Below are 14171 nucleotides of genomic sequence, written 5' to 3'. Positions count from 1 at the left end.
TAACTTTTGTATGAACTTTATTAAATCACACACACACACACACACAAGGCTCATCAAGAGCTTGGTGGGACAAAGTAATTACAATCTCACACACAAGTCATTTTTTAGATATATGAACATGTGTTAAAAATATCAGTGGCATGGTCCAACTTTGTAAATAAAGAGAAAAGGGGAAAAACTCATAAAATGAACACATTATCTTTAAACTGAAATCTCAAACCAAAAATCAAGTGATTATTATGACCACTAATAAAAAATGATCTAAAACAATTATCTAAAAAGGTCTTTAAAAAGTTGAAAAAAATGAAATACAAAAAAAAATTAAGGTCACATGACAGTTAAGCTAAGTCACTAATTAAAATATGATCCAAACCCCAACACACTGACAAATCATTCATGGTTGAATCTGTTAAATAAAGATCTGGATTTGCTTTAAAACGTATAAATTATGTATAAATGTATATTATGCAAATGATATGGCTTTGAACAAATATCAAGTCTGTAAGATGTGTAAGTTTGCTTTGTTTTTTAAATGATTTTTCTAAATATTTTCTTTAATTAGAATGTTTATAAGTGACAAAATAACTCAAATGCTGCACAACAATCAGCCTAACACTGTATATAACGGAATGATCTTGAAAAAAAATCAACAATCAACTTTATCATCAACCAAAACTGAAAAAAACATCTGTAACACACCAGGCACCAAACAATCAAAGTCAGAACCATAAACAACACCGAAACGGTTTGATCTTTCATTGATAAATACTAAAGTAGATACTTTACGGAAATGCTGAAGAAGGATTTCAGGAATCCAGACTAGCTGGTTCATACGGTTTTCAAGTATTGTTTTGTTCAAGTCCTGCAGGTGACGCTCCTGAGGAGTTTATACTGGACCGCTTCACTGGAAAATCTCCTTTACTGAACTGAATCATGCTCAATCAGTTTGCTTCTTTAGTTCTGCACTGAAGCTACGAGGCTAATGTAGCTAACACATATGGGAAGTTTGCGAACGTGTGAGAAATGATATAAAATAAATAAACCTATTAAATAAGCCTTGAAACTTCCGTGCAAAACTATGGAAGCAAACGCTGACAGTAAATATGTCTTAATAAGGTTAATCAACAATGTTAATGTAAGATGAGCCCCCTTTTATTTAAAGGGGAAGTCTACTGTAATTTTATTATGTTAGGGAAACGTACTGATTCGGATTTCTCTACAGTGATGGTGAATGGAACCAGGGGTTGCCATGACTACAACACAAATACAGCCTATACTATCCAAATCCACCAGTGAACCGGCCTGTGTTACAGTATGTGTCTTTCTGATGATGGTAAAATAGCAGCAAATCTCAAAAATATAAGTTTTCATTTGGGACTATTTTCCATAAAATGCCCTGCATGTATTCCTCCACCATGAATGGATTTTTAAAAGATGAGCTTCTCACAGAAGCATCAAAACACAGTATCAGGAAGTATTCAACCATTTGGTGTAACAACGTTCTGTGAGGGAGCTCTTGGTCTCTTTCGACTTCAGACATTCAGTGATCAAGTAATTTTTAATATTCATTCTTGGTGGAAGGATACATGCCCTCATTGTAGGAAACAATAGTCCACAAAGAAAACACATGTAGAAGACACATTTGGGTTCACTGGTGGTTTAGATATCTTTTATTTTAAATTTGTAAAATGCAGTATATGGCCAAATGTTTGTGGACACACCTCTAATGAATGCATTCAGCTACTTTAAGTTGCACCCATTGCTGATACAGATCTGCAAATGCACACACACTTGTCTAGACCATGTAGAGAAGTACTGCCAGTAGAATAAGACTCTCTGGAGCAGAGAAACACCAACCTATTGGCACCATGCATAATACCAGGCGTGGGCTAGTGGGGCAAAAAGACCCCATCAAACTATGTTCTCTAGAATGATGCTAGTGCACCATCCAATACTTTTGGGATGAGTTGGAGAGTCCTGACCTCACTAATGCTCTTGTCGCTGCAAACAAATACTTACAGCAATGCTCCAAAATGTTTAAAACGTTTTTTCAGGACAGTATGTACTCTTTTTAATACCCTTGATTTTGGAGGAAACCATGAATGAGCAGGTGTCCCAATACCTTTGTCCAATTTGTTTATGTGGAATTTCCAAGAGTATTTGGTCAAAATAAAGAACGACCCCTTTTGAAATACTCTGACCATTAGCAAACAACATTTTAATACCCAATCAAACACAAAATAATTTAGGTGTCTCCCTAAATATTCTTCATTGTTCTTCCTTAATCACACCTGCATCAGTTTAACACCCAACCATCTCTCTACTCTGCTCCTCCTCTTATGTTCATCTCTTCATGTCATATACTGCATACATTACATTTATTGAGTATTGATTTGTAATATACCACCAATATGCTCTATGTATGTATCTCACTCCTCCCCCACCACCACCACTCGTTCCTGAGATGTGATTTTGTCGTCAACTGGGTTGCTGGGTGTCAGACTGTTCTCTGGGGCTGTCCGGTCTGTCTCCAGGTCCAGTTCTTCAAAGGACGAAGCGGAGGAGCTCCTATGGCTCCGCACACTGCCCATTTCTGACCCGCTGAGCTCCGGGGAATCTCGATCCCGCCGGCCTTCCCGATACAGGAAGGATGAGGTGTTGGACGGAGCTGGGGATGGGTCACGGCTGTCTGAGGGTAGCAGGTGGCTCATAGAGCTGCACTCACTGTAGGAGTCGGCACCTGGATGTGCATACATGCGCACACACACACACATATACTTTGTCAAACACAACCATTCAAAAGTTCACATTCAAAAAACATTAGGAATGACCATGCCAAAAAAAAAAAAAAAAAAAAAAAAAAAAAAATATATATATATATATAAAAAAAAAAATAAATATATATATATATATATATATATATATATATATATATATATATATATATATATATATTAACATGTACATATGTATTATATAAGTATCTCTATATAATTGTATAATATTATATGAAAATATACATCCCATATGTATTATTTATATTTAAGGACCTATTTGTAATAATAATAATAATAATAATAATAATATATCCCATAAGTATTAAATAAATGCAAGTACCTAGTTGTTGGTCGTTGGATTCTGTCATAACACTGAAAAACAACCAAAATATAGACCCAGATTTTTTGCATGACAGCGAAAATATGTAGGAGCCTGTAATGATCTTTAATGATAAAAAGCCCAATTTGTGCAGTCCAAAAAACACAAGTATCTCCATTTTTGTCCATTTTTAGTTTGTCCATAGTTTGAACCGTGTAGCTGTTCTATACACTGTGTAAATAAATCTGGATAAATGGACCAATAGAAACACTCTTGGAATAAACTATTTGAGAGTTAATCACGTTACCTTAAAAGTCCTAAAAGCAATGCACTTTACAAAGTCAGCAGCATTTTAGGGGTTAATTTTTGTCTTTAAAATCTACAAACACAGACTCACACACATGCACATAAATATTGTGCATACATGCATGTAAAATTACAGACAAGCACCCAGATAAACACCCTCAGTGTGCAGGTAAATAATTAGCGGGAGTCTCTGTGTGTGAGGCTCACAGCTAACAGGGCCAAATCCGTAATTAAGTGGTGTGTAAAGTTTTCCACTCTCATAAATCAGCAAGCCCCTGTGTGTGTGCTGAAGTACAGTTCTGGAGCTCTATTTACTCTGCTATTCCAGCTCTCTTTTCTTGGGTTACAGCTAGATAATTAGCACAACTTTCTGAAGTTAGCTATGGTGAGAGCTGTGTGTGTGTGTGTGTGTTTAGCTGTATAGCTGTTGAATGTGAGACCTTTCAGGATAATTAGTGTTCTGCAGAGCTAAAGACAACTATGTGTATGTCCGTGTGTGTTTGTGTGACTAAGCCAGGCTGCTGTGCTTGTGTGTGTGGCTGACAAACACGAGACCTTTCCAGATAATTAGCGTTCTACAGCCTCAAAGTAAACAGTATTGTCACACTTCTAGTGTTTTTAATTGGGGAGAAGCATCACAGTGCTGACTCTCGGCCTTCAGGAACACGCCAAGAAACGCTGGCCTGGTAACAGCATGCTAATGAGGGCCAACACACAGTTTTCAGAAGCAGACATGTCTAAAATGTTTATCTTTAGCCTGACGTCACCCAACAAATACAGCTATTCCCAATTTCCTTCACTTCCTCTTGCAGTCACCCTTTCTGTATTTTCAGATCACTACTCTACCTCTCAGAATGTCAACTATTAACCACGAGCTTTCTTAATGCTAAATACAATAGCTATTATAATGCTAACATTTACAAATACCTTATATAATGTTAACTAGCTTTCATAATGTTAACTACTGACCACTAGCTTTCATAATGCTAACTATTTACCACTAGCTTTCATAATTTTAACTACTGACCACTAGCTTTCATAATGCTAACTATTGACCACTAGCTTTCATAATGCTAACTACTGACCACTAGCTTTTATTATGCTCGATACCAAAAGCATTCATAATGTTAACTATTGACCACTAGCTTTCATAATGCTAACTATTGACCACTAGCTTTCATAATGCTAACTATTGACCACTAGCTTTCATAATGTTAACTATTGACCACTAGCTTTCATAATGCTAACTATTGACCACTAGCTTTCATAATGCTAACTATTGACCACTAGCTTTCATAATGTTAACTATTGACCACTAGCTTTCATAATGTTAACTATTGACCACTAGCTTTCATAATGTTAACTACTGACCACTAGCTTTCATAATGCTAACTACTGACCAAATAGCTTTCATAATGCTAACTACTGACCACTAGCTTTCATAATGTTAACTACTGACCACTAGCTTTCATAATGCTAACTACTGACCACTAGCTTTCATAATGCTAACATTTACAAATACCTTATATAATGTTAACTAGCTTTCATAATGTTAACTATTGACCACTAGCTTTCATAATGCTAACTACTGACCACTAGCTTTCATAATGCTAACATTTACAAATACCTTATATAATGTTAACTAGCTTTCATAATGTTAACTACTGACCACTAGCTTTCATAATGCTAACTACTGACCAAATAGCTTTCATAATGCGCAATACAATAGCTATTATAATGCAAACATTTACAAATACCTTATATAATGTTAACTAGCTTTCATAATGTTAACTATTGACCACTAGCTTTCATAATGCTAACTACTGACCACTAGCTTTCATAATGCTAACATTTACAAATACCTTATATAATGTTAACTAGCTTTCATAATGTTAACTATTGACCACTAGCTTTCATAATGCTAACTACTGACCACTAGCTTTCATAATGCTAACATTTACAAATACCTTATATAATGTTAACTAGCTTTCATAATGTTAACTATTGACCACTAGCTTTCATAATGCTAACTATTGACCACTAGCTTTCATAATGCTAACTATTGACCACTAGCTTTCATAATGCTAACTATTGACCACTAGCTTTCATAATGCTAACTACTGACCACTAGCTTTTATTATGCTCGATACCAAAAGCATTCATAATGTTAACTATTGACCACTAGCTTTCATAATGCTAACTATTGACCACTAGCTTTCATAATGCTAACTATTGACCACTAGCTTTCATAATGTTAACTATTGACCACTAGCTTTCATAATGCTAACTATTGACCACTAGCTTTCATAATGTTAACTATTGACCACTAGCTTTCATAATGCTAACTATTGACCACTAGCTTTCATAATGTTAACTATTGACCACTAGCTTTCATAATGCTAACTATTGACCACTAGCTTTCATAATGCTAACTATTGACCACTAGCTTTCATAATGTTAACTATTGACCACTAGCTTTCATAATGTTAACTATTTACCACTTGCTTTCAAAATGCTAACTATTTACCTTAACTTTAATAATGCTAAGCATTTTACTGAAACTTTTATAATTTTCCATATTTATCAAAAGCTTTAATAATGCTCACTATTTACCGCATAATGCTAAATATTAACCATTAGCTTTTAAAATGCGAACAATTTACCACAAGCTTTCATAATGATAAATACCAAAACCTTTTAAATGTTAACTATTTACCATTGACTTTCATAATACATAATGTTTGTATAATGCTCAATATGTATCAACAGCTTTAATAATGCTAACTATTTACCTCTAGCTTTCACAATGCTAATTATTTACCATTAGCTTTTATAATGCTAACAAAGTATTTTCCTCTAGTTTTTATAATGCTACCTATTTATCAACAGCTTTTATAATGCTATCCATTTACCCATAGCTATCAGACATTGATTTCCACACTTTTAATAATGCAAAATATTTATCACCTGTTTTCAAAATGCTAATTATCAATAGCTTTCAATCATAGTTTCCATGCTAAAGATTTACTGAGAGTTTCTTAATGCTCGTTAGCCTTACTAAAGCTAGTTTTCTACTGGTTCCCCTTCATTGTTGCCACTTGCTTCCATTCAGGTGTTTCTAACAGATTTCTTTTGTTGTCGGCTGCATTAGCTTATTTGGGTCATGTTTACTTTGCATAATACAAGAGGACAGGCTTATCTATCATCTGCGTGTGTACGCTGGAGAGCCCGTGACTACTATGCCAGTATCTAAGATTCACCGCTTACTGTAATTTTCACTGTACGGCTCTTACAGTGGTCAAACATGTGTTTGTTGTTCTCACAGAAATACATGCGTCTCACAAAAAGCATGGACATGTGTTGTTTTCGCAGTGATAAACAACAGGGAGTGTCCTGCTGTCCAGCTGTTTCTTGCTTCAATCAGCGCTTCCGAGGCTGATGCTGTGTGTTTATCAGCCGCCGTCTGTTTATGTGTATATATATATATATTTTCTGTCATGGAGGCAGAGCTGAGATTGACCCCAGATAGCTCAAACGACAAAGAGAGGGAGGGAGAGAGCGAATCTGCTACTTCAGAATGGACTTTTTCACCATACACAATATACCATATGTGTCCAAAAGTATGAAGACACCCCTTGAGCTGTTTTCTCAACAGCTTGCATCCTTTCCATAGCCATATAACTTAATGTCGCTACATCCAAGGCCAAGCTTGGGCTAGAGGGGTACAAACCCCTCCAGCACTGGGCTGTGGAGAAGTGGAACTGTGTTCTCTGGAGTAATGGAGCTCCATCCAATATCTGATCAGTTTAAGACAGAAGGTACTGTTACATTTGATACTGTGTTGATATTAATATTGTTTATCATATATTTCTTTAATTTCATTATTCTTTTCTTGCTGCTATTATTTTACTAAAGACTACGTCTGTTCCTCCATGTTTCTGCCTCAGTGGTTTTTGGTTCATTTTGGGACCCAGGCAAGAGCTGAGTGTTGGTCATTAATATGCAATAGCTCATTAGCATGTGAGTTTTAACAAGCTATTACTGAGGTCACAGACAGCGGTGTGCTGATCATGGTCACAGTGACTTTACAAAATGGACATTTCATGGTTTTATGAAGCTGGCCCTTAGTTTAGATCACAACAATCAGCTTTTCTTGGAATGAATCCCTTGAAATATTTAAAGAAGTAAAATGCTCCAGACAGCTTTAAAAATGCCTTGAAAGCTTAACAGACTTTAAATAATCTTAAAAAGGTCTTTAAAGGCATTAGAAGCCTAAGAAATGCATAAGAAACACCAAAAATGCTTTAAAAGACAATTAAAAAGCCTGAAAGAGGTCTTAAAATGCTTCAAAATGCTTAATCCCTTACCAATGTTTAAAAGGATCTTAACATACTTCAGAAAAAAAGCCTTAGAAAGCTTTGAAAATGCATTAAAGGTCTTTAAAAGGGCTATACAATGATTTAAAAGTTCTTAAAAATGCTTAGAAAAATGCTTAAAAGGCCTTAGAAGGCTACAGAAATACATAAAAATGTATTTTTCAATTTGTACAAAAGCCTTAAAATGCCTACAAAGGTCTTAAAGCTCCCAAAAGAAGACTTCAAAAGGCTAAAAAGGCTATGAACTACAACCATTAAAAAAAGGCTGTCCACCATAATTTGTGTTGCATTATTTTTGCACACATATTTTGATTGTCCATATAGGTTCTGAGACGGTTCCCTTATGAAATATTCATGTGTTCCCACACATGACGTCTGTCATGGTGAGGATGTGTGTTAAAATGTATAAATTGGTCTCGCTGATTCATTCACAGCACAGGTGTCTGCACTCGTGTGATCCGGAGTTAATGATAATAGCGCCACGGCTGGAAAAACACCCTCAGTCTGTCCCCCGCCGTAAAAGTGCTGCATCAATCAGTGGAAAAGTGATGAAGATCAGCACTTTCTAATGACACGTTTGAAGTCTTGGGGAAGCATCACTTTGTTACCCCATATGTAACCCATGAGGAGCTGAAGAGAGTGGACGGGTGACATCCTCACATATAAAGGCCTTTTACTACAGGGAAGGCTTTCTACTAGAATTTGGAACATTGCTGTGAGGATTTGATTGCATTCAGAGCGTTAGTGGGTGTGGTCAGGATGTCGGATAATCACCACCCTACCTCACCCCCAACTCCCCAACTAATCCCAAAAGTACTGAATGGAGAACCACCAATCATTATTCCAGAGAACACAGTTCTCTTGCTCCACAGCTTAATGCTGGGTGGGCTTCATACCCCTCATAGCCCACACCTGGCTTTAGGCATGGTGCCAATAGAGTCCTATACTATTAGCAATCCTTTTCTACAGTGACTCGTTAAGCTGTGTGTGTGCATTACTTAATGACTACATTAAAATGCTAGCAGTCTGTTTGTTCTCCAGCAGGTTTCCAGCATATGTGTTCTGGTCACTAGCAGAAGTCTCACACAGCAGGAGTGAACAGCAGGGGGCGATAGCAGGGAAGAGGCGTGTAAAACCATCTACACAAACAACAAACACAACCTGGACGATGTCATGGAGATAATTACAACACCTCTCTGCTCCGGCTCTATTAGTTAATAGCAAACCTTCCCCAGACTCGTCAAGAGTGGCAGACTGACAGGTGGGGTTAGCACACCTAGGAGAGCATCCCCACACACACTTACACACAGTGGGACAGCTGGTGTGTACAACACGTCCTTCAGCTCCTGCTGAGGGTATCTATCAAACCTCTCACTCAAACCTCTCACCTTGACACAAACAGAGCAGCCGTGTTTCTTTTTTCCATTATTCCAGTCCAGACCAGAAGCACTAGTGATCCAGTAACACACAGTACCTTCATAACATGCACAAACACACTTACACACACTCTTATTCTCACTTTCACACATGGCTAGAGTGTGCAGCTTTACAATAGAAGTGTTAGATTTCAACTTTGAATGCACCATTTCCATTACCTTCAGTGTGGTTCTTTAAGGGTACTTGAGTAGAGTAAAAAGGTTCTGGAAGGAAATGTATTACTTTAGTAAAGGCTATGGTTGGTTTAAATGGTTTCTTGCCTGGTTAAAGGGTTCTTCACATTTGTGGAAAACCTCTTATATACATTCAAATGTTTGTGGACAATGAATGAATTCATTGAGTTGCTTTAAGTTGTACACAAATGCACACACACAGCATCTAGTCCCCGTAGAGAGTATTGCCAACAAAATAGGACTCTCTGGAGCAGGTAAACATGAAGCTATTGGCACCATGCCGAATGCCAGAGGTAGGCTGAAGTGGTATAAAGGCCCCCAGCATTAAGCTTAGAGCACTGGCACTGTGTTCTCTGGAATGATGAGATGGTGCTCCGTCCAGTACTTCTGAGATGAGCTGGAGTGGTAATCATCCAACATTCTGTCCTCACTAATGCTCTTAGCGCTGAATACAACCAAATCCTCACAGCAGTGTTTTTACAATAAATGGAAACAATGAGTAAGCAGGTGTCCCAATACTTTTGTCCATATAGTGTACATGAAATGTGTTGTTTAAGAGAAACATGTTGTTCCAGTGATCATATTTGGATTTCACTTGACCGTGTGAAAAGTGAGATGTAAACATGCCCAGGCCGTGTTGTAATCAGATTAAGATCGGATCACTCAAATCGAAATATGCTTTCCGCACCTGGATACTGTTGGTAAGCGGGAATACGTCTGTTAGAAATGTTAGTGAGTAATTCTTATTGTTATGGATAAGGGTTTTTCAGCAGGTGTGCATGCTCCCGGACTGGTACCTGATCGACCACAGCTGGCAGTTTTACAGATTGCGTTCCCTTGTGGTTGAAACAGTTCTTTGGATTCTTCAATGGAGCCGTTACGGGAATGTGTGAACCACCTATTGTTCTACCACATTTTTTTTCACCATTCCTCAGAAATGTTCCTGGAAAACCCAGAAGTGTACCGGCATGTCACGCCAGCTTTCTCTTTTCACAGTATAATGGATCTGCATGTGGAACTGTACCCCATAATCCTATCAGGAACCCACAGATAACCCATTTTTCCCCCAAGAGATCACCTGTGATGTCAGTCCTCCCGTCTTCCTCTGACTCCTCTCCGTCCCGTGGTCTCTTTGGAACCTGTCTGACCTCAGGCACATCAAAGTCCCCCTGCCTGGCCAGTGGACTCATGTAGTGGATCAGCTGACCCCTGTAGATCTCCAGGAATGGGTGAGCGCAGAGCTTCCTCTCCTGAAAGAGAGAGATAGAGAGAGAGAGAGAGAGAGAGAGAGAGAGAGAGAGAGTGAATATGGCTGTGGAGTATCTTTCCGTCTGACAGTTCATCTGCTACACCCTTAGTTCTATATAGTCTTAAAAAGAGGAACCATGTCTGGTGCTTTATAGAACCAAGAAAAGGGTCGGGGGGAGTCTATAGAAAGAGTTTGCTCCTTAATGACCTCACAGCAGAGCCTCAGTTCCAGTGAAAACAGTAACAGCTCCATAATTATCAAGCATCTCAGACCACATCTGCTGATGCAGGATTGGTCCCAGCAGTGCAGTTGTATTGATGTGTAATGCTGAAAAACCGCCCCTTTCTCAGTGCTCTGAGAACGGTTAATAAACACACGCTCTCCGGAAGTAATGGATTTATTGGAACAATGCCATGGGAGAGCACACTGATCTACTCATAAGAGTGTGATGTTCCGAAGGCCAGGGGATTTGGAGTCAGAGGTACAGCCACTTCTCAGAGAGTCACCTGAGATGTTTTTCTTCACTACTACACCACCGGAGACTCTGCTTCTCCATGCTTGACTCACCGCTGGTCGCTCTGAATCCTAAGTGGATTTATTCAGCCTGCGCTAAGGGGGCTTTCAATACCAACAAGCCAAAATGAGCTGAGAGGAATCAAATGTATTGATAATCTCATGCAAGCAAATATATATCTATACACATACACTCTATGGAAAAAAGTATTGGGACACCTACCCAGTCACTGATTCTTCTGAAATCAAGGGTCTTAAAAAAACCTTATTCTGCTTTTGTTGGAGTAACTGTCTCTACTGTTCAGGGAAAAAGGCTTCTATTAGATTTTGAAGCATTGCTGTAATGATTTGATTGCATTCAGAAGCAAGAGCATTAGTGAGGTCAGGATGTTGGAAGATTGTCACCCTACCTCATCCCCATCTCCCCAACATATCCCAAAAGTATTGAATAGAGCTCCATCAGTCCATAGAACACAGTCCCCCTTCAGTGCTGAGGGGTTTATACCCCTCTAGCCCAAGCCTGGCATTAGGCATGATGACAATAGGTCCATGTTTATCTACTTCAGAGAGTCCTGTTCTATTGGCAATACTTCTCCACAGGCACTATACAAGCTATGTGTGTGTGTGCATTTGCTCATCTGTGTCAGCAATGGGTGCAATTTAAAGTAGCTAAATGCATTCATTCTCTCTCTCACACACAGGGTCTCTCGCCCGGAGGATGGCATTACGCTGCTCTTTACATGTTAACCACTCGTTTCTGCTGCACGCACATACACAGACACACATACCCTTGCAAACTGCACATGCACACACATATGCACACACATACACACACACAGACCCTCAGAGATTACATATTTACACACACACTTCAATAGGGAAAGAGATCAGAGGGGTAATGTTGGAAAGATCAGAGTTGTCTTTTTTCATCTTTGATAATACACTCCGCACCAGCAGCGTCTAAACACCAGCGTCTCTGTGATAAACAGGGCAGAGGCTACAGGGATTTCAGCCTGTCACTGAATTGAGAGCTGCGCTGATGTGCTGTAAAGAGGTCCTCAAACAGGACGGGTTTGAGGACACTAGTTTGTAAGAAAACAGCCCTGTATCGAAGTATCACAATAAGATTGCAATACTGTACTGATTCTCAAAAACACAGTATTGATTTTTATTAAATAGTTTACATGCAGGGGGGGCTTTGAGTGGCTCAGCAGGCTAATATGCTGATGCACTGGCTCGAGGATCGCAAATTCGAATCCTGGGTTAGCTGCTTTGGCATCAGTAGCCGAAGCCTAAGAGAGCACAAGTGGCCATGCTCTTTGGTGCATGCATTTTGGTGGGTAGATGGCGCTCTCTCCCCTGTGATGTTGGTTGGCACAGGCTTCTGTTGGCTGATGTATCAGAGCTGGGGATCCGGCACAGTGATGCTGCCTAGGCAGCAGTTCTAAAAAATGGTGTCTGACTTCATATGTATCGGAGGAGGCATGTGCTTGTCCTTCCTCTCCTAATATTGGGAGCACTGAAAAAGTGATGAGGGGAGAGTAACTGGCTCAGAAAAAAATGGGGAGAAATTTAGGTAAAAATTGGATAAAAAACAAAAAGTTTACATGCAAAGGTTGGGGGCAGTGTTTCATTTTGAGTTTGTGTTTAAACCCCGACCACTAGAGGGCAGTGGTGCAGTCAATCTTCAGATCCCACTGTTATGATTGTTTAAACAATATCCTTGATTTTACTCACATTTTATACAGAGGATGATGTGTTTTTTATATCCATTTCCTAAAATTCCTATAAAACAAATTGCAATATACCCTATATAGACAAAAATATTGGGACACATGGTGTTTTTATTCAGTCCTATTGCCACAGCTCTATAAAATAAAACCCCTAGCCATGCAGTCTGCCTTTTCAAACATCTGTGAAAGAACATGTCAGTTGGTGAAATTTTTCCCCTTCCAGATATTCAACAATCAACTGTTGAGGGGTATTATTGAAAAGTGGAAGCGTTTAGGAACCACAGCAACTCAGCAAGACCACGTAAATTTTCAGAGCAGAGCACAAACGCTCTGCCGACTCAAATAACTTCCAAGTTCCAAACCTGCTATTAGAGCTGCAAAGGGGGACCCACTCCATATTAATACCTATGCATTAATACTTTTCCAGGCTGTTTATCATGGCTGTCATGACAAAAAACTCCATTTTCACCATGTAAAAATGGCAGTTGCATTGTGTCAAACATTCATGATAATTAGAGCAATAGAAATGCTGAAAAATGTGGAATAAAAATTAATGGGCCAAAAGAAATGCTCCAAAATATGGAATAATGGATGGATAGGCCAATAGCAATATTGATAAATGGGCTCTCAAAAATGTCACACCAATGGATGGACCAATAGAAACGCTTCAAAATGTTCTTCAAATATTGCATTTATTCATATAAAATTTAGAAATTGTCCAAAATATGAAATAATGACAAATAAACCCATAGAAATGTCCCAATGTCATAATACTACATGGGCCAATATAAATGCTTCACAATATAGAATAATGATGGATGCACCAATAGAAATGCTCCAGAATATGTATAATGGTGGAACAATAGAAAGGCCCTAAAATATGTGATAATGACAAATGAACAAATAGAAAATGCTCCACAATATGGAATAACGATGAACTGATTAATAGAAATGCTCCAAAATGACTTGGAATAAAATGTTTTTACACTGACATCCATTGAAAGTTAAAGTTTTTTCCTTCTTCTGTAATCTGTGCAGCTTTACTCAGAATAGTGCACATTAAAAGAAACTATATTACAATATGCTCTCAAAAAATAAACACAATACACTCTGTATATTACATTAGATTTCGTGTGCAATGCTCAATATAACCAGCCACACTCTCAGCTTCATAAGTGTGACTCCCAGCCACCACAATACATAAACATCTGATTCATAAATATACATAAAGCATTAAATATTCACGGCCTCAGTCAGGACTCGCTGGAACAGCCCCGGTCTCCTCAGG

The 14171-nt window shown here is 38.4% G+C and overlaps 1 protein-coding gene across 1 annotated transcript in view; it reads right to left on the bottom strand.

The window, feature by feature from the left end:
• Nucleotides 1–14171, bottom strand: part of tex264b (testis expressed 264, ER-phagy receptor b) — a 61294-nt gene continuing 47123 nt past the window's right edge. Inside the window, exons 3-4 of the mRNA XM_072665506.1 lie at nucleotides 10467–10638; nucleotides 1–2740 (exon numbers count right to left, since the gene is read on the bottom strand). Of these exons, the coding sequence (XP_072521607.1) occupies nucleotides 2430–2740; nucleotides 10467–10638 (483 nt within the window). The 3' untranslated portion in view covers nucleotides 1–2429. The remainder of the gene's footprint in view (nucleotides 2741–10466; nucleotides 10639–14171) is intronic.

The sequence above is a fragment of the Salminus brasiliensis genome, chromosome 21 (assembly GCF_030463535.1).
Source record: "Salminus brasiliensis chromosome 21, fSalBra1.hap2, whole genome shotgun sequence".
In the NCBI taxonomy this organism is placed as follows: domain Eukaryota; kingdom Metazoa; phylum Chordata; class Actinopteri; order Characiformes; family Bryconidae; genus Salminus; species Salminus brasiliensis.
Note: the sequence above shows the minus strand (reverse complement) of the source record. Positions and strands in the feature narration are given on the sequence as shown.